Source organism: Branchiostoma lanceolatum, chromosome 4, assembly GCF_035083965.1.
Source record: "Branchiostoma lanceolatum isolate klBraLanc5 chromosome 4, klBraLanc5.hap2, whole genome shotgun sequence".
NCBI classification, from domain to species: domain Eukaryota; kingdom Metazoa; phylum Chordata; class Leptocardii; order Amphioxiformes; family Branchiostomatidae; genus Branchiostoma; species Branchiostoma lanceolatum.
The window spans coordinates 26,561,974-26,583,890 of record NC_089725.1 but is presented as its reverse complement, the minus strand read 5'-3'; the positions used below and the strand labels follow the sequence as shown (position 1 = coordinate 26,583,890).

Sequence of the window (21,917 nt, the reverse complement as noted above, 5' to 3'; positions counted from 1 at the left end):
CCGTCCCGGGACGGAAATTTGCTTGTTGAGATGGAAAAAAATTCACCCAGGCTGTCCAAAAGATCTGAGCTTCATGACTTGAAATTGATGAAAATATTATCAAAGAAAAATTGGGCTGCCAAACAATGAGTGGGATGGAACAAAATTAAAATTGGAGATAGCACTGATCTTAACTGCTTGTTTGAGTTTGTGCCTTTGTTGATATATCTAATTGGTATTGTCTATATAGTCTTTATGTTTTGGGTGTGAAAGTTGTTTGTTACAACATGTATATGATACCCATTGTGTGGTTTTATTAACAACTTGGGATTGCCTGCATGAATTGGCTGTGTGTGTCTTTGTGTCTATCTGTATCAATTCAAAGTAAACTCAACTCGCATGCTTAACGTATACAGTCGATCATGACATTTCAATAAACAAACGGATATCTTTGTACTTCTGTCAAGAAGATTTTTTTATACAATGCAGAATGTCATGACCTGTAACAAATTGATATTGAATATCAACCCTCCAAATTTTGGGGGAATATGCATATTTCTCTAAGAATGTTTTCAATGCACAAATTTCATTTGTCATACATACAAATGTAATTCGTATTTTGTTACATAAGAAGACTCGTTGAATTGTGACAAATTTGCACGGTACAAATGTTTGAATGAAGACTAGATGATGTATGAAGGTGTTATCTGCCTCAGCGGTTCTGAACAGGTCTCCTGTGCATTACCATGCTGCAGGCACCTCCGCCTCGGTTAGCATACATTTTTCATGCATTTAAAGCAGTCACTGCATTGATTTGTATGGCCCAATCTATTTCTGGTAGATAGATGTCGCTAAATCAGGTTAACTGTTCCCTGCAATCTACGGTGAATAATGGTGGTGCCTCGATAAATTGTTCTCAATCTCAGGTCCTCAAGGCATCCAACTTATTTCTCATCCATGTCTTTCTTTTTCTGGGTGTGTAGGCACCCAACCTGTCATTGCCTTTATTTGATTTTGACTCAAACTACGAGTATCTTATAGTTTTCATCCTTACCATTTTATTTTGTTTTGTTCACATATATCTAATGAGCATTGGACAAGAAGCATAAGTTACTAATATAAATCCTCTGTTCATAAGATAACAAAATAGGAACAATGATAACAGACGACAAGTGAACTAATGATTACAAAGGTGACATACACATCCAGTTGAAAACCAAGTAACAAAACAAACTAAATGGTTGAACGCACCACTGACTGCTATATATATATATATTATAACCAAAAGTACACACAGTGACTGGTGGGGAATAGAAAGTACTTTCTGCAGTTCACACTAGCCTTTAGGCAGATTGGCAATCACTTGACCTTTACTTCTTTAAGTGTAGTAGTACGTACCAATCTTGTAGCTGGTTATCAGAAGTGTACTGGGAGGTCGCACAGGGACACAGACCCTTCCCGATCATGGTATTGATTTGGTGGGGTAAAGTGGTGCCAATGGCTTTGTGAAGCTTAAGCTGAAAATTTCATAATGCCAACCCTCACTGGCAAGAACTCAAATCTGAGGAAAACTCTGGGGACAAGATATTGGAATTCGTTTTTTCTTAGAATATGTCGGAAGCCTGGTTTAACCATCTAAGATGCAAGGCAGATCATATACAACTTATGATACACCAAGTACACCAAGCCAAATAGTACAATAACAAAGTCAGATAATACGAAAATCAAATAATGAAGTAAAAAGAAAGAAGTGTCACTTCAAAAAACTCCCCGGATTTACATTGTCATCCAAACCATGTAGTTACCACTAAAACTTTATTATCTGGGAATTAGTTGTATGGGTTGTTAGAGCATGTCCTTCCTCTGATATCCTACCTACTCATTCTTTCTCACGAATATCCCCAAGGGGCCCCAGATTTGTGCCAAGATGATATCGACCTTTAAAACATATAGGCTGCAATGGTAAAGATAACGGGAACGGCAAGAAAAATCACCTCATACATTGAGGGAAACCCAAATCACATAAGCCATTAGAATTACATCAGCACTTTCTGTAACCTGGGCCCCCAGGAAGTACAGGTTATCTTCACATACATCACTGCAGGGAGAGAATCAATACTACATTAACTGCAGGGCAAGAGGATTTTTCTGCCATAGACCTCCATCTATTATCCACAGCAATTAACATCAGAAGAACGATTAGATGTGATTGGTGACCATTAATCCCCTATCCGTTATCTTATTGTGTATTTTTTGGCATGTCGGGATAAGATGTAATCAACCTCTGTGTTTGATATGCTTAATTAAGGTAGAATAAGTTTCATTATGGCGTTGGTTGTACCAAAACTAGTTTGGGTACGGCACTACCCTATAGGCACATTTATATGATGTATGCCAGTCATGAATGTCAGTAAAAGTCTAAACATTTTCATAGTTACGGAATGGGTGCACCTAAACGCACTAGTAGTAGTATTACTGTGTGAATACTGTTGAACATGCTAGTATTACTGTGTGGAGTTACAATGCTCCTGTTATCCCATATAAAAAGAAAACCTTGGATTTATTTCATCTTCACAGTTGTCAAGATTTGGGGATGATTGTTGCTTGGAGTTTGTCAGAATTTTTTATTATTTTTATTGTTCTGAAATCTGAAGAAACAAGGGCCAAAAATTAAGAAAAATAGGAATATTGTTCAGTTTAAGATTGAAAAACACTGACTCATGATACTTTCATGAAGGAGAGCTATACAAGATTTTTAATTGAATTTCTAGTAGGGGTTGAAGCAATGCTGTATGTAGCACAAAAATACAATTAAAAAAAAACTGCTGCAAATTATACAAGATTTTTTTCATCGTACAAATTTTTAATTTGTTATGACTTGTGTTGTGATATTGATAGTCGTTAAGGATATTCGTTAATGTATAGATATATTGCACCCCCAAATAGGACAAGTATGATTACATACCAGGGCTGTCTCCAACTTTAAATTTTTTTTCGTCCGACTCATTGTTTGGGAGCCGATTTTTTAAATTTTCATTGTTGAATCTGTCATTTTAAACTAGGAAATACATTTTCATCAGTACTGTTTTATCTCATGAAATTGATATTTTTGGGACGGAAGATGCTGAATTTTTTTCCGTCCCAAGAAGCAAATTTCCGTCCTGGGACAGAAGGACGGGTCCTGGAGATAGCCCTGTTACATACTACAGTAGTACTTGTTTAAAATAAGTTGTAGACACTAAAATAGCCTCCCCCGGAAGAGTAGAGCAGGTGCAGGTTTGGATGGCGATCAATCCTCTATCTCTATTATCCCACATATGGAGAGGCTGTAATTCTGGAGTGGTCGATGGAATGGAATTTCAGGTCTGGGTTGACAAAAAAATCAATACTTCCTGAATCAGCGTGTAGGATATCAGATTTAGTAGGACTTGTGTTGGGGATATAGGAGTAATGGCTCTCTGTGCAGCGTGTTTGATCGCAGGGAATTCAATCGCTCACAGATGTGCTTCCTGAGGAAAGTATCAATAACTGTTCTATTACTGTGCTGTACAAAACACCACTCTCCAAGCAGAGGTGGAGGGTGGAGATTGTTACCTTCTGGTTGTTTCCTGTTCTCTGACCCATTGAAGGCTGTCAGTAAAGCTTTAAGGAGATGGCAGTCAGAAAACAGAAACAATCTCTCCTTTGACCTCTACCTGGAGTGCAAAACACTGCCTACTGACCAAGGAATGTAACTTAACAAAACTTCAGATGCCCAGTTTGTGTGCAGTAAAGGATGTATCATTTGGTCATTACTGTAAAGTCATTTTTGCTGGGATTTGATTTCATGGTTGGAGTAGAAAGAAGATTTTCACTTAGAGTCTTAAGTTTGAGGTCGAAACAATACTGTAGCACAAAAACACATATTCGCATAAAAGAAAAATGACACAAACATTGCGAGATTTACAGTACTGTAAATGCAGGAATGTTCGTGGTGGTTTTATGTTCACGGTTTTCGCGGCGTCCGTTTCACTGCAAACTGAAAACCCCCGTGAACATATTTGTCCAATACTGTAGCAGTATGTGACCCTAGTGATGCTGCAAACTGAAACCATTGCAAACACTCGCCTTAGCACGATATAAAAACCCTGCAAACTTAAATGCATTTACTGTATGTCATCTGCTCTATTCCTCAAAGTCACCCCTTTCAGTTGGTTGCTCAAAAATGGTTCATGGCAATGGCTTTTATTGGGTATGGCCATCTGGCCTGCTGTCGCCAAGTCAGTGAATCTGTATAGATGTTACAGTGTTCTCAGGCTCAAGGTAGAACAGGCATCATTGTTCAGAACATTCCATTATCATGCAAATTACATACTTGTTACAGAAAAATGTTAACTGATATCCATGGTACCGTAGATGCAATTAGATGGAATACAAAAGACAACCCGAGATGTTACTAGAGTAGTAAGTTAGTAACCTGGAGGTTCTAAGATTTATAACTTATATATAAGATTTCAGCTACACGAACACATACTGTCACCAACATGAACACTTGATACGACATGTTTTTGTGATGTAATTACTAGAAGCACACTTGACAATCCCTTGTCCTTAGTATGATGTCCGAGCCTGCGTGCCCGGTTTAAAGTGCTTTCACCTAGCCTTAATAGCTGCTCATATTTTGTTCCGTGTCAGTTTAAGTGGTTTAGGGTAAGACGGTGATTGGTTGACTGTTGAGTATCCATAATCTCGTTGGACACTAGCCACTTAAAGTACTCACCAGTCACCCTAACCTGTAACCAGATCAGATTTAGATTTCAAGCTAGAGTGTAACAGTCAGGCTGTGTGACAACAAAGTATAGAAGAATCAGCATCAAAACTGTAACAGTTTGGGCTGTTGGGGGTTGTTTGGTGTTAGACCCATCGATGTGTACCACACACAATGATAATGTTGTGTGTAAAGTCCGAGACTGGTACTGGCTAGAGCCAGTCAAGGAACAGAAGAAACATGACAAGGCTAAGCCGGTACTTGTCAATACAAATCTGAGGTAAGGTGTACATCATTCTGTTGTGTCGACATACAGAAGGCTATGCTTACCATGATTGTTTATGTTTATGTAGTTCATTTCAAAGAACAGGACCCACAAGAAGCAATGATTGACACATGTAAAGATAGTGTGCAAAGGGAGCATTGTTATCTTTTAAAGTAACTTTTACTTATCTATAGGCATGTAGAATGATAACTTTGAAAGTGTTGAATTGTTAACCAGTCAGCAACAGGAGCAATTACATGTAGGCTTGCTTCTGTTACTTCTATCATTTACAAAACTTTGTTGTTACTATCACAAGAACACGATTGTTAAGTGTTTCTATTAAGACTTGGAGTTAGACATAATTCTGTGATGAGATCGTGGCGTTGGCAAAGCTTGTAAAACTTACACGTACAAAAGAAGTTGAAGGTTAGGATTTAGGGATCTGGATTAGTAACCTTGCCAACCCAATCTTAAGATCTATTGGCACGCAACAATGGCTGTTGCCAACGTACTTCATGGTACTTAATTAGTTGCCATCTGGCTGTAGTGATAATGGTAAGCTTAAAAAGGGGAGAACCATGCACTTTACAGACTCTATACAATTTATCTGTGTACTAGTAACAAGTTTTGAAGAAATCTCAACCACAGATTTCTAGGATTCTATTGTGTGAAGAACGCAGATACGGCCTAATCCCTTGGCACACAGTCATACTAGATTAAAAAGCTTTTAACTCTTTCTAATAGACCATGGGAACACTGAGTTACATGTTAATGACCTTTCACCGAGCAAAGGGAACACATTGGGAACCTCCACATTTTCATTGTGTTGAACTTTAAATCCCACATAATTTTCATCTGAGCTTATCCACCTATCATAAGCATTGATAATCTGTAGGGTTAATGTCAGCCCCATGTATTTTGTGTGATTAATAAATTGTTTTGGAACACCTGTTCCTACATCCTCCTGCTTGTATGTAAATGTCAACTCTTTATACTTTATTACAGGTAATAACATAACATATGCTTTCTTTCTTCCCTATAGAAACTGCAAGTTTATATCATGGACTGGTCCTGGGAAGCGTGTTCCAATCCTGATCTTCAAGGCAGAGAACATGTTTGTCAAGAACAAGGAACTAAAGACTGTCGGAGGTATGCAATTGGGTATCACACAATGCAAAAGTACAAATGGCTTAAGTTTCTGCCTATTGACTATTTGTTTTATCAATGTAACAACATAATTGTGTAAAATTCTTGGCAGCTTTCAGGGTAGAAATAATCCTGAGGTAAACATGTGTCACCGGGGTTATTACAACATTTTCAATATTTGTATATACTCCTTTTAAAACAAGGGGTGTATCAAGTGTCAGGGTAACATTTCTAGTACTACAGGTGTACATGAATGTGGTTTTGAATGCTTCCGTCTCATGTTCCACTGTCTTTGTTCTCCCCATGTGCAGAGAAGTACCACCTGTCCTACAAGATGGTGAGAACAGAGAGTAAGCTGGTCAGGTCCATCCTGGCATCACACGGCTTCCATGAAGTAAGTGTGTTGAAAAAGCATCATGGTTCATCGTTACACCTCAGTTGAAGATAACAAAAGAAAAACTTCTTGAACAACAAGAAGAATAAGAAAAACAACTAAACCTGTACATATACTTATAGGTCCTGATGGTAATATAATTGTAATAGAAAGGACATGTACATGTAAGTAGAAGGAAATTTAACAAGAGTCCGTAGGACACAATTCTCCGTGAAGTATTTATAGTATGTACAAGTATTGACCCACACAAACTTTGCATCTCTGCACAGTCCAAGTAGTGTTTTAGAGCAAGTAAAGAAAAAGTGTTTGTTTATCTTTTTCTTTCAATACAGGAGTGGTCAACCTGCTGAAAAGTATGTTTTTACAGCATGACATAGATGGGATCTAGAAATTCCGGGAAAAGTCACAAAGTTAGATCTAGATGGCCCCTTTTCAATTATCAACGAACCATTCAGCCTTACAACTAAGATGTATCAGAAATCACAAATATGCAGTAAATCCTCTTTCCACAATTTATTGCAGGCCGGCCTGATCTATAGCTATCAAGCTATTTGCAATAAAAAAGGCTAATTTATATTATCGTAACATTTCACGAAGGTCAAAGGTCACCGGATCTAACCACCCGGAAGTGACACTGGCGCGCGCACTTTTCTGAGAGATATTTCTCAACAATCTTTCATCCCCTGCGTAAACTTTTTACATTGTCACAGCCTCCGTATTATAAACTACAAGTGTGGTAAGTTTGAAGGTCCAGAGATTTCCCATTTTCACACTGTGCGTAAAAGTGCATCGTCCTTCCCGTGCGCACATACTGTAAGCGAGTTGCGAGTGGACAAGGCATACTTAATACACAGACTGGAGGTCACTCTACACATGTTCGCAGCTAAAACTCACAATTCCCGTTGCCGCATTGGTATGTAACTTGGTATATCGTTTGCTAGGTTGCGTGTGGTGATGCACGTTGTCTATTTTTCAATGTAACAGTGACTATACGATCACAGCAAGTAAGGAAGATTTGTACCCCGTATCTGCCTGAAGTATTCCAGTCATGCATAACGGATTATAACATGGTCCCTATGGCAGGGCAGTGGGACATAGCATTAATCATAGGGGTGCAATTACGATATTGGATTGACGTTTAAAGTAGTTATGGTGTAACAAAGCTATTGTGCATCACCACGCCGAACCAGGCAAACGATATGCCAAGTTACACACCAATGCGACGACGGGATCGTGAGTTATAGCTGCGAACGCGCAAACAAATACATTCCCAATACTCCCAGAAGGAGGTCACACCTCCTCCCCGGAGTAATAAATTTGTGGAATACAGTCTTCATCTTATGAAAATATAGTTTAAGTAAAGATTCCGAAAAAGTGCATTTTTAAAAAAGAAGTATCTTTATTAAGAAGAGTGTTGAATCCAGTCAACACTACAGATATTGTGTGCTTCAATTTTCCTGCACTAACACCTGCTCTTTCCATGTGAACTTGAAGGTCCACCCAAACAGCAATGACTTTAACCTGATGTGGACAGGCAGCCATTTGAAACCCTTCTCCCTCCGCTGCATGCACGAGTTTCAAAAGATCAACCACTTCCCCAGATCCTACGAGCTGACACGCAAAGACAGGCTCTACAAGAACATACAGAGGATGCAGCAGTCAAAGGTATGTATTCTACAGTTTGTTGTAGGGAACTGCCAGTTGAGCTTTGTTACACAAGCTATCCCCCTCTTATCCATTGACTGAAGTACTGTTTTTTTGTGGACTTATCTGACTGTCTCTGGCCAAGAAACTATCATTTTATCAAACAACACAGGGTGCAAAATACTTTTTTGACCCAGGTTGCCAATGTTGCAACCTAGGGTAAATGCTAGGTTGCACATCCAAATTTCAGGTTGCTCCAGCAATATTCACCGATTTCTTCGAATTAAGCTCGTATGTAGTGTATAATACTACTAATATTTCAAAATATAAATTAGATAGTATTGTGTTCCCTTGTTAAGCCGAGGGCAGTGTCTTTTCGTCTTTTTCAGCTCAAATTCCACGATCTATGAAGGGTTTTGGATGGTTTAAAAGAAAATGTGTTGATTTCTTTATTTCAATTGAAGATTTACCGAATTTTATGAGAGTGACACTGTTTTTGTGAGCTTCCAGGGCTCTGATTGAGATCTTTGGCTCAAAATATAAGGTTGCACACTGCGCTACCTGGGTTTGGAATTAACTTGCACCAACCAAAATCTTGTTGCACTGTGCAACGTGCAACCATGTATTTTGCACCCTGCAACATTATCCTTAAAGTTCAAGGGTTCTTGTGGCATTTTGGCACCATAAAGATATGGCCTCTTTCGGTCAATATTGATCAATTCCTTGGTAAAATCCTAATTCACATGAACAGTAAAAGTTATTCTCACTTTCATTGGTACTACCCAATTGCAATAAGCTTGTTTGATAATTTCTGTAGGGTAAAACCTTCATGAAAAACACTTAACCAGCTGCATTTTCACTTCCTTCTGCACCAAAAGAATTCTTAATCTGTTTATAGCAAGATTCAGGGTACTAGATGTACACAATGTAATCAATACTGGCCTTGTCCCTTATCAACCATGCACCAGCTGGCTATTGTGCAATGGTATTGACTGATGATGGTATTTGTGAGATGCAATTTGGATAACATGTTGCCATGATTTACAGGGTTCTATATATGGCAAAGTGTAGAGTATATAGTCCTCAGAGATCTGATAAGTAACAATGCATTCCATATTTTTATTGATTCATTGCGTGAGCAGTATGTGAGACTGGTTTTAACTGTTTGAATAATTCAGGTGCAGGTTACTAATGGTAGCAGCAGTAGCTATAAATAATAGATTTTTCTCATGACTTGTCAAACACCTACCAGCGCAAAGGATCAGATAATCAAAGTATCAGTTTCGATTTTTTTACCTCGATGTTTGGTTCGAAAGTCAATTTGCACTCGTGTAGCCTGTGTTACACATCCCTTGCTGTCAGGCAAGGGCTGATGCTGATAAGGCCTCCTACCCAGTGGAAGGGCTAGTTGAAGCGTCATTGAGTCAAGCTAGTGTAATTCTTGATTTGTTAACAGAAACTTCATTCAAGCTACTTTAACAGTCACTAGCCAACCGCTAAGATTTCACCATTGCAAATATTTGATCACAAACATTTGAGACAGTGATGTTTATTCCCATCGTTAAAATCAAATGCAGTGAACTACTCCCTTTACCCCAAACTGCTAGAATTACCAACCGCAATGTCAAATGGATTTACAGTAAGCAGTCATGGTTTTGATGAATAAACTTTGTATGTTTTTACAGGGAGTGAAGAATTTTGACTTCATCCCGGGCAGTTTCATTCTTCCATCTGAGTACCAGGAGTTCTGCAGTAAGTTTTAGAACCTCTCCTACAAAGTAGCAAGACAGAAAGTCTAAGCTTGAAGTTCTATGGAACGCTTTGCCTACCGGGCTGAAGGTCATGATCACCACTGCTGGGCAAAGGGCAATGTCATTACCCCTATTGTTATGTTAATATCCTGCAATATTCATACACTTGAGTTTGAATATGCTGTAACAGTTGCTGATGATAACCATAGGCAAAATATTTCCAGTGACATCTTCTATAGTACAACTGAAAAATCATTTTGGTTTCCTTTAAACTACTGATGGTACAATATCTTACATTTTGTATATGGATTCCAAATACCAAATACTCACTACTATATTATATAGTGCATACCTAATGTACACTGCTCACAATACAGTAAATACAATGGATCTTACATTGTATGTCTAAAGCAATTGTACAATTCATGCATGCACTGCAAATCTGTCAGTTTTTAGATTTAAACAGAGTTGTATTAGCCTTACTTTTCAGGCAAGTTGGGAGGGATGACAGGGCAGCAGTAACACTGTCTCTCATGCAGTGAAGAGGGAGATTATCTTATTCCCCAACACTCTGGGCTGCCAGGCTAACTCTAGATCTGTTGACTGACTGGATTTCTCCTTTCCCTCCCACCTCCTCCCACTGCTGTCCTTGCTCAGGGCACCGTAAGCACCGCTTTCTTCTGTTCCTTCTCATCATTGGGCTTGCACTTGCATGGGGCAGATTTGCATCACAGTTGATAGTATGTCCAACATAAAGTTTTATGTGTAAACTATTAGGAATGGGTGCAACAATGTTGTGGTTTCATAAAAGAAATCATAAATTTTCTACAGCTCTGAAGAGACTTTGTTCAGTGACAATACTTCTAAATTTCTACTACTACATGTATATCTTTGCTGATGACCAGTTTGCACTATCAAGTGACATTCTACATTACTATCCTTTCACTTGTTACAAGGCATTGTTCTACCTTTCCCAGAACAATAAGATGTTTGCTTTGATGTTTAAAACAAAGCAAACAGAAATCCTTTTTTTTTAGAAACGTGGGATGCATTCAAACTGACATCCTTAGAGAGCTTCTTTTCTCAAATCAGAGCATATATTCCGAGGAAAAAATCAATTGTTAATCTCTTTTCCATCCAATTATTTCTAGCCGCCTTCCTGCGAGACAAAGGACCATGGATCGTCAAACCCATCGCTTCCTCCCGGGGCAGGGGCATCTACCTGGTGAACCATGTGAGTATGCATCCTAATGGCAGGGCAGGCTGCTATCAAACTGTGGTGGAGTGCTCTAGGGTTCACATTGATCAAATGTTTTACCTCCTTCTGCTTACTGCAAATCCATCTTAAGTCTGCAGCATATAGATTTTTCGGAACGGTGAAAATGAAGAATTTGCTGTGTCTCTGAGCTTGTGATAGAAACAACAGACTGTAGTACATGTGTAACACCATTAGAAGTCAGAGCACATGCTTGAGGTATGGTGAGTCTGTGGTGACAGGTCGCCGCAAAAACTGTGAACTTGAAAACACTGAAAATATCAAAATATTTACAGTATACATGTATTGTATGACATAATGTCTTAACGTCTGGCATTATGGGTACTTTTTGAAAATCATTGTGATTGCTTTATTGATAAAGAAGACAACAGAGACATTATTATTGGAAAAAAAACAGATTGATGAGGATATCTCCACCAGGTTGAGTTTCAGTGAACATTTCTGCTATATTGATTTTTGTCCCTTCAGCCCCAGCAGGTTCCTGTGGACGAGAATATCCTGGTGTCCAGATATATCCACAACCCTCTCACCATCGATGGTAGGTTTTCATTTCCGTGAAAAACAAATAAATGTACATCATCATATCGTCATGGCGGTACTGCATCCAGTTCTTGGCTTCTTGGTTTGCTTCATGTTGCTTCAGGTCTCGAATGGTGACATTTGGACCCAGTTGGCAGTCATGTACATTTATCCATCTTAGTTTGCTTGCAACCATGTAATTTCTCTGCCAATGTTTTGGCACCATCTCTGCTGCCTTTTACATGGCGCTATGAACTATTTATCCTTGTCACACTGTGACGTAATTACGGTGACAAGGATGGGTTTCCAAACGTGACTGTACTGTACTACATCGACTTGTAGCTTTATGACATAGTGGCAAGGATTTGGTCCCAAACTTGGCTTGAATGGTTGCATAGCAAAGAAAATATGATGAAGTGATTTACCAAACAGATGAAATTATTTATGGAATATTATTAATGAGAATATGAGAATAAAGAGGAACAGTAAATTAAAGCAAGGGAAATCAGGTGCAAATTAATTGGATATAAAACTTGTTCCTGGCCCACTTTTAATTTCATGGTTGCCCACAGTCAAAAGCAGTTTTATGAGCAAGCTGTCTGTTCAATGTTACTAAATACTCTAATCTTCATGTTCATTCCAGACTGGAAAAGTTTGACATGATTTCTCATGGGATGATTTGTAACTAATAATTACTGTACGGTCTGTACCCAACCGGCTCTGATTTGGGTTAAAGCATTTCATCCCCAGGATTTTGCTTTGATGCTGTTTCCCCCATTTGTATGCAAATTGGACATATCATTGATCCCGACCTGCTGCAGTCAATAACTGTGTCTACTTCTCAGCCATCATTGCATTCCCTTTTATTGAATGGGTATTTTTTGCCATGGGAAATACCTGAAATTTGCCCCTTTTATTGATCCTGTTGATGTATGGGTAAAGATAAAGGCGCTAAGGACTTCAGATTATGACATTTAGAAGTGCACAGTATAACAATAAAATGCCCTTTTCTGTTTGAAGGTGCTTGGTAACAGGTCAATGCCATCAGAATGTCAAACATTCATGCTTATTTTCCAATAAAGAATAATTTTACTACATGTTAGGGCTGTCTCTAGGACCCATCTCTCCATCCTGGGAGAGAAATTTGGTTGTTGGGCTGTCCGTCAGAAAAATCTGAACTTCATTGACATGACATTGATGAACATGCATTTTTGTAAGCAAAAAATGACAGATTTAACAACAAAAATTAACAACATGGACTCCCAAACAAAGTGGGACAGAAAAAAACTTTAAAACTAGATTCACACCAATAATTTGCAAGATGCAACTGAAGGCCCTCACTGTTTGCACTGATTATGAATTTTTGTCCATATTTTATCATCTTTGATTTCCATGGAACAGATTGAAGTCAGAGTGGAATGATTTTTTGTTATTTTCCCCCCAGGCTTCAAGTTTGACATCAGAATATATGTGGCAGTGACTTGCTACGACCCGCTGCTCATCTATCTGTATGAAGAAGGGCTTACAAGGTAAGAGCTGATTAGATGTGCATGAATGTTAACTGTAGCGTAAGGCAACTCAAATTCAAAACAATGAATAAGAGATCAACATGAATGCAGTGTGGGGGGAAAAGTCTGTTCTTTGCTACACACACATTTCTAGTTATAGAATGTTAATATGCGGTAGTCAGATTCACATTTTCTTCGTAGCCCTCTTTTATCCTCTTTGTTTGTTTCTTTCTTTGTTTATTCATGAAAAACTCAAATTGCCGTTCATTTAGGTCATGAAAGAAGACATAAGATTCAGACAAAAATGTAACAAAGTTACACTGGCTTCATGATTGAAGTCCTGATAGATACATTAACATTTAAATTTTACCTTAAATGTATAAGAAACAAAGAAATAAATATGTGTGGCCCAAAGCTCATCAGATGTTCATAGTCTGCGTGCCAGTGACATGTCAGATCGACCCATTTTCCAGGCTACTGACCGTGCATGCCTGATGAATTACATCTCCAAAGTAATTTCAGTCAGAGATAATATGTGGGTCACCTTGCGGGGTGACAGTTGATAATTCAGATAACACCAAAATCGATATTACCTAATCAAGGAAGCCATTTCCTGTCAATTTTATATTAGATTGGAAGTGCTCACTGGACCACCTAAGTACCAATTTTAGGGGTGTCCTTTGCATGTCTGTCACGCAAGATTTGAAAGTCAATGAGATTTCTTTTAAAAGCCCACAAGTAGTCCTCTAGTTCTTTGATGAAGGTGAGACATCCAAGTAGCAAAATACACTGTACAAAAGTTACTCAAAGTCAAAGCAACTGGATAGATTTTATAAAGGGTCATATGTTTCAGATAGCATCAACTACATATATATGTATCTTTCGTCAGTGACTGACCCTTACACTGTAGGTTAATTCATTTATCTTAGTTTTAGTCTGACCAGACTTGAGCACACCACACTATTAACAACATTAGGCCTATTACCTACGATCAATTAGATACAGTAGTTACCGTAGTTGAGTTGGTTTGGAAGATTTGTCAGCCATAAGACTAGACTTGAGCACACCACACTGTTAACAACATTAGGCCTATTGCCTATGATTAATTAGATACAGTAGTTACTGTAGTTGAGTTGGTTTGGAAGATTTGTCAGCCATAAGTGTTCTCGTGTCCCACAGATTCGCTACAGTGAAGTACGAGAAATCCAACAGGACCCTGAAGAACCAGATGATGCACCTGACAAACTACAGCGTCAACAAGAAGAGCTCAGACTATGTCAGGTGGGGGCAGCTCAGAAACTATTTCAATCAGTTCTTGATTGTGGCTTATATGTTGCTGCTGAGCTTGAGTTTGATTTGTAAAGGAACTGTACCATCCCGTTCTGCACGTTTAAACTGACTGACAGAGATATACATGTATGTTGCCGCCAGGAAGTAAAATGAAGCATCTAATGACTTGTGCCATATTCAGTTAACATAATTATGTACTTTTTGTTAATGAAAAGATTTAATGTATAGCATGAAAATGTGTACAAAATGTGTGTGATTACTATAATTCTTAAAGAAGAAGAAAAGGAACCATCAGATCCTAACATACTGAAAGATCGGTTTCAAGACAGATGAATTCTTTTTAATTGTTTTGAACGTGCAGTGTTTGTAGCTTATCTGTGATAACTTACAAAAGACTGTTCTAAACCCATACTGTAGATGTGATGACCCAGATGTGGAGGACTATGGGAACAAGTGGACAATGAGTGCAATGTTGAGATATCTTAAACAGGAGGGACTGGATACCACAGGTTTGTTACATGCTATATTGTACAGTGAATTAGTGAGGTCCTTGAGTTAATGTACAAAAGGATTAGGACTTTATAGACCAAGAAAAAATGACAAAATAGAAAGGCTGACAAAATGCCCGAAAAGACATCCAAAACAGGCCAGAGCCTAACCTCTGCTTGGAGAGTAACTTTTCATACATGAAGAGGTGAATTATATTGATAGTTTCTCATTGATATCTGGCAATTTTCTAGACTTCAAAATCAACTTTTGCCACATTAAAATGTTAATACATTGTATGACACAGCAATGTTACAAGATAGTGATATGCCATGCACAGTCAAATATCATTTCATGAGAGCTAATATACCAGAGTTGTGCTTCTTTCCTACTGTATTTGAATGCGAGCTTATACAATATCATATGCTTTCTCTCCTCAGCCCTGATGGTGAGAATAGAGGATGTTGTGGTGAAAACCATCCTCAGTGCAGAGATGCACATCGCCACCGCCTGCAAGATGTTCATGCCATACAGGGGAAACTGCTTTGGTACAGAGACCCTTTATCATACCACTCACTCTGGGTTAGACGTGCTTGCACTTAAGATTTTCAAGCAGATAAATTCAGAGTCGTGTTGTAAAACTTTTTTTCTGAGTTTGTAGCGACTCAAATGGGATGATGTGAATTCTGAGAGAAAGATTAATGGTATTGTGTGTAAGGTGGGGATATTTAGTACTCGTTTATTCTTGCAAAAGTTAGCTCATTTCCATTGTCATTTGTTAGAGAGTATTCACAACACTTATGGTTTATGCTGTGGTGGGCAATACAGAAGCTTGTACATGTACTGAAGCACTCCCTAACCTGATAATAGAGGAACGATTGCATTCTGATTGCCTCAGATATATGCAAGATTTCTGATTGGCCCTGTGTTGCATGGTCCTCTGAGTCTGAGTCTGAAGCAGTAATGGGGTTCAAACAGGCAGTCAGAAGTTCAGAAATTCTAGTTACAGTACCTGCAGAAAATATTTGATACCAAACTTTTAAATGGGGACGGGTGCCAGACTATTCGGTCAGGGAAGCAATCAGAGGAGCAAATTGGAGCTAGTATAGGATAGATACAAGGCTATTAATATTACTGAATGGTGTACACCTTGGTCTTAAACCGTGTCCTGTCTGTCCTGACCCACTCCAGAGGTGTACGGGTTTGATATCCTGGTTGATGAGAACCTGAAGCCATGGCTGCTGGAGGTCAACCTCTCACCCTCACTGGCATGGTGAGTACTGTACATTCATTTACTATTGCAGTAGGGAGGGAAAGAAGGATATCACAGTGTTTTAAATTTGTGGTTGAAACAGTCCTTTGATACAGTAGTAATACATTGGCAACACTTATTCACATTGTCATAATTCTTAGTGGGGACAGAAAAACCTTACTATACAATGTAAGTGTAGATGCCAAAATTTCTTCAAGGAATGATAAAAAGACTGATACAAATGTATTTTTGACAAATATTGCAAAATAAACTTGTAGCTACAACATGTATGTGTTGTGAAGGGGTAAGATTTTAAAAACAATTGCTGATAATATGTTAACACATGCACATACGTCTAAAACAGCAGAAAGTAAATTTTGGTTTTCTCCTGAACAATATATCAGTACTGATGGCAAACATGTTCCTGTTGCAGTGACGCCCCGTTGGATCTGAAGGTCAAGTCTCACATGATCGCTGATCTGTTCGCACTGACAGGTGGGCGTAACTCTTTTGCTGACTTTATATTTTTGTCCTTTTTCTTCTACGATAGCTGTTAACATTACATGTACACCCCAGTCAGTCTGTGGGATTGGCACCATTGACAATGACCTGATGTTCCTGTTCTCAGGTTTTATGTGCCATGACCCAATGGTGAGGAAGATTCAGCAGAGTAAACGGAACCAGGACATCGCAGCCAAAACAGCTCAGAGAGCGCAGGTGTGTTGATAGTTTTTGGCCTAAAAATTTAAGCATGTTTATCTAGACTAATTCTATCATGCAATGTACTTTATGAGGTATTGGGTTGGTTGCATATTAATTACATATGATATGCATGTCAGTAGACGCCCTAGAGATTCATAGTTACGTTGTAACAGACACTGTCCTGTAAATTTGTGACTAACCTCTTTTCTGTCTTGTCCATGTCTACATGCTGTTTGGTATTACAGCCTTATGGACTTTGTTTCTTCATCATTTTTTCTCTGTGACATTTGTCTGATTTCAGTCGGCTCGTGAGAGGCCGGACTATTCTGTGGGGGTAAGTTGGGCTTCGGACCAGTGTGCAGAATGAAGTTCAACCCTGCCACGTGAACCTGGCTTTAATCAACTCACCTTCTTTTTGTTTCCCAGCCTTCCCTCACAAGGTGGTCTGCACAGCACCATTTTGTTCACCTGTACAGTTAACGCAACTACCCACTGATTACCAATCACCAAGTTTTGTTGTGGTTTTGAGCAAGCTAACTTACCAAAGCATTTTATCTTACACTTTTGTTTTTAAACAAGACTAACACCTGAGTTGTACCGGTATGTCCCTTTTCAGTACTTAAATATGTCTCGCTGTGATGTTTGTTCTGCAATGTTTTGATCCCCAAATGTGTTGTTTTTGCCTCTAATATGAAATTTCTGTTTGTTGTGAAAGTTCCACTTTTATCCTTGCCTTGTGCATATAAGTATTGTTTCTACAGCTTCCACTTTCTGGTGATTCTGTAAGGCCCCCTTTTACTGAGCGACCAAAATGGTTTTTGTGTGACCTTGATTTTATGATATGAAATATGATTCAGGATATAAAAGTTTGATGTAAACAACTACAAAATGCAAAAAGATTTGATCTTTATCTGTAAATTTCGTTGAGTGACCTGTCAAATGTTTGGTCACTCAGTGGTCGCAGCCTCAAGAGGAAAGGGGTGTTACATGTACCAGATACAATGTACTGAATTCAGTATATACAAGTTTAAGATATGTGTTATGCACTTATATAATCTCTAACTGCAGTGAGTGAGTGAGCCAGGAAATATTATAAGCTACTTTGATGTCACTTAACAACAGCATTTCTATTTGAATCTTTTCATATCTTGAAGACGTGGTACCTAGAATTTGTCCCTTATTCCACAGAGACAAAGACCCCAGTCAGCAGGCAGTGTGAACGTCAGGCAGCTGAGAGACCGGCCTCAGTCCGGGCCAGGGTCATGGGCCAAAGTTGAGGGGTCAAGTTTGAGCAGGGAGGAGCAGAAGGTGTTGGGGAGGGTGAAGGAAGAGTTCGGCAGGAAAGGTGGTTTCATCAGGCTGTTCCCTGCACCAGACTCTTGGGAACACTATGGGTAGGAACAATAAGTTACACTCTATAATAAATTTGTACAACTGCCATGCAGTATTTAAATTTGTTCTTAGTGTGGTAGATATACAATGTATATTGTAAAGAGTTGATGGTGAAGGAGAATCTCAAACGTAATGAATATCTTTCAGCTAATTTTTCAAAGTTTCAGGTAGGAAATTGTGACAAAGACTGGAGTCAGTTTGTGCCTTCTATTTTCATGTGTACAATGCCAACCAACAGTATTATATATTCTTTTGCTTTCTAGGACATTCCTTGAGTACAAGACTACCATGAACAAAATGCTGGTAGACAAGCTTTTCCCAAATAGGTAAGCCTTCTTTCATGGTAAGCCCATTTCTGTTTTGGAGTAGAACCCTTTATCTATCAATAATACAGACTGTAAGTGGTAATTTTTTTTTTAAACAGATGCATGTCATAAGGGCTGATAATATATGAAGTAACATGGTGTACATTGTAAATGTAGAAATGTTTTGAAGAATTTTTTCTAAAATACCAAATAAGGCAGTTTCACTGTCCTTGGTGCTGAAAGTACGTCCATTCCAAGCAGAACCATAATTGGGCTTTGTCCATAGAAATTAAACTCTGCACACTTCACCCAAGAAGCACACTAGTGTTCCAGGTGTCTCTGTGAGCTGAACATATTGTGTACCAACAGGGCCAGGGGCTACAGGGGTGGTAGAGCCACAAGTGCAAGCTATTCTTCTGCCACAGCAAAGTTAGTATAGCCACACAATGCACTGGAGTTGGGCGTACTGAGAACTGTGTCCCTATAGTGGTGCTTGGTTAGTACTTGGTGTTTGTTAATACTCATACACTGTGTAAATCTACATGTATAGAGGAAGAATTCCCTCTTAGCAAAGCATGCAAACTGTTGTTGATGATTCCTTTCCCATTCAACCTAAAATCTACAATCAACGACTTGTACACTTTGTGTTTGAGAAGATCATTCTGTTGACTCTGAGGAAGAATTTTCTCTTAGTAAAGCATGCAAACTGTTGTCATGGTAATTACTTGTACCCTTTCCATTCAACCTAAAATCTTCAAATTGTATTCTTCCACTAGTTCTGTAGTTGGTCTTTCTGCCCCTACAGAATGTGCTCCCCAGTCTTTTATAAACCATGTTCAGACCATCTGTTCTGTCTTTAAAACCCTTTAGGTGAAGTTAACAGTATACCCAACTCTGGTGCATATGTTGTAGAATGTTTCTGTGATGAAAAACACAAACCTAATGGAAAAATACTTTGAGAGTGCACAGTTCAATAATTTCATTAGCAGCACTTCAATGGACTTGATTACTTTGCTGGTTGATTCTTTCCTTTTTATGAGTTTTTTTGTGTGTAACTGTGTGTAAAGACTTCTCATAACAACTTGTCTGGAAATGTATTTCAGCTGTTGATTGTTTGTGCCTATTATTGAGCGTGCCTTATACTCTTTTACTATCTTTCAGGTCAGGGACAATGGCTCAGGTATGTTTAATTTCTTTTGATAAGTTTTTTTTGTGGTTGCAGTTTGCAATCATGACTACATGTATGAGTAGCTAAGCATGTCTTTCATGGTATAGATAGAATGATTGTTTGCACTGTGATTTTCTTTCAGGAGAAAGTAATTTCTTATTGCACCCTGTCTGGTCTTGCAATGTATTGAAGATGATAAAGATTTGTACTGAAGATCCTCAGTCACTGACAAAACATCATGGATGATATCTGAAACATCTGACTGTTTACATACAAAATCTATACAGTTGCTGTAGTAACTTTTGTGTTGTGTATCTCATTACTTGGTAAGACAACCTTCATCGACATATAGAGCTTGTTGTCATATGAAGTACTAGTATAACAAAACGTGTACCCACTGTTATTCAGGCTAGTATAGAGCCTGAGATGACCCTGCGCAGCAGAGCGAAGCAATACGAGAGGAAGAAGTACACGGCAGACGCACGGAAGAGACAGCGCAAGATCAAAGAGACCAAGAGGAACAGAAACACTCCCAATGGTGGGTAGAGCGAGGAATGGCACCTAATATGCACTGCCTGTTGTTCAAGTCACCTTCAAGGGGATGTGCATAACTGTTCAGTCCTGAGTTACTGTGTTCCTTGTGTTCTATCTCATTCCTTTTCTATCGCTACCGTTGTTAACCATGGTTATCTTCTCGTTTTGTTCAAGTTGTCAACCTTACTTAGCACAGAGTTTTCAGCAATTTCAGAATTAAAAAAGAAATATTTTGTACCTTTTCAGCATGCCATTGGCCTCCCTATGAGAAGGTTATTTTTTTGCACAAATACCTGTCCTGCATGTCCATTAGTCGGGTTACAAACGAGATACTGTCCAACAGCATGTGTATGGATAGTTGACACTTAAAGTACAACTTCCATGTATTTTTTTAAAGTTTACCTGCACCTACATGTAACATGCACCGGCCAATGATTAAACCAATCCACATCATTATATAGGGTGACATACATTGTACTGCCAGTTCTGGCACCAAAATGCCTTACATTCTTGCTAGTAGTATCCATGAATACAGCATGGAACAGGAGTCAAAATGGGATAATGAGCTTTTTTCAAAACATTGTTTTTTATGGACTGAAAGTAAAAATGACTGATTTTGTGCTGCATGCAATATCTATCTGATGCAAGTATCTTTGACTGTTATCTTTACTAGTGCATGTACATGAATACATTGTTTTGATCCTAAACCTGAGAGAGAAGCTTTAAGCTTATCCAAGTCAATTTGACCACATTTAAACAGGAGCCATTAATTCTAGCCTGGTATCCAATCCAATTATAGCTCCTGAGTCTCCTCTCTGCGAATAGGAGAGGAGACTCAGGAGCTACAACATGTGTGATAGGTTTGGATACCGGGATATCAATTCTACATACACTCTGTGAGATGCATGTCTCGTAGTGCTGTCAGGCTCAATGATCTTTCCCCTAAAGATAGCCCGTGTAGGATGGTACAGATTTTTCCTGTCTGTAGTGTGTTGTGTGAACTCTGAATGTTGTGCCTCATCTTCTCCATTTTGCTGGACATCCTTACTTGAAATATTGGTGAGCAGAAAGAATTCCCTTCTACATCTTCTACGTTATCTGCACTCTCTACATATTCTACTTGCTGTTCTCTATCCTCTCTATGCATTTCAGAGTTGAACGGATGCAGCGGCAGCATAATCTCAAGATGTAGTGTTTGATAGGGTCTCTGAAATACGCACATATTTGGCTTATGCGGTCTTTGCTGTTTCTCATATCTGTTTCAAAAGATAATTTTGTAGAAAACAGTGAGAAAAGATTCCAACTGCAACCCTTGGATTCGTTTAGGATTTACCATTGGTACAAAGGATTGCAAATTTATTGTAAAAGATTTCCTGATGAGCATCTTAAAGTTTGAATACCTACAATGGCATGGGTAAAACAGTCTTCCAGCATGAAATATTTAAATACAGTTGAAATCTTTGCCTTAGAAAGGTGCCAAACTATGCAAAATATCAGATCTTCCATGGACGTAGATTCTCTCAAAAGCTGCATCCAACTGCTGCTACTACTTGATTAAG

General features: G+C 38.7%; 1 protein-coding gene across 4 annotated transcripts in view; it reads left to right on the top strand.

Moving 5' to 3' along the window:
• Positions 1-21,917, top strand: part of LOC136433724 (tubulin polyglutamylase TTLL5-like) — a 40,003-nt gene that overhangs the window by 1,102 nt on the left and 16,984 nt on the right. For 2 of the 4 annotated variants that reach the window (XM_066426177.1, XM_066426181.1), the window contains exons 3-21: positions 6,034-6,140; positions 6,449-6,531; positions 8,026-8,196; positions 9,861-9,927; positions 11,078-11,160; positions 11,671-11,740; positions 13,166-13,250; positions 14,409-14,510; positions 14,937-15,028; positions 15,446-15,553; positions 16,197-16,278; positions 16,691-16,752; positions 16,886-16,974; positions 17,261-17,293; positions 18,148-18,353; positions 18,615-18,677; positions 19,026-19,085; positions 19,818-19,836; positions 20,233-20,362. In XM_066426177.1, the coding sequence (XP_066282274.1) occupies positions 6,034-6,140; positions 6,449-6,531; positions 8,026-8,196; positions 9,861-9,927; positions 11,078-11,160; positions 11,671-11,740; positions 13,166-13,250; positions 14,409-14,510; positions 14,937-15,028; positions 15,446-15,553; positions 16,197-16,278; positions 16,691-16,752; positions 16,886-16,974; positions 17,261-17,293; positions 18,148-18,353; positions 18,615-18,677; positions 19,026-19,085; positions 19,818-19,836; positions 20,233-20,362 (1,712 nt within the window). The remainder of the gene's footprint in view (positions 1-6,033; positions 6,141-6,448; positions 6,532-8,025; positions 8,197-9,860; positions 9,928-11,077; positions 11,161-11,670; positions 11,741-13,165; positions 13,251-14,408; positions 14,511-14,936; positions 15,029-15,445; positions 15,554-16,196; positions 16,279-16,690; positions 16,753-16,885; positions 16,975-17,260; positions 17,294-18,147; positions 18,354-18,614; positions 18,678-19,025; positions 19,086-19,817; positions 19,837-20,232; positions 20,363-21,917) is intronic. The other 2 variants (XM_066426180.1, XM_066426178.1) reach the window with 2 other exon arrangements.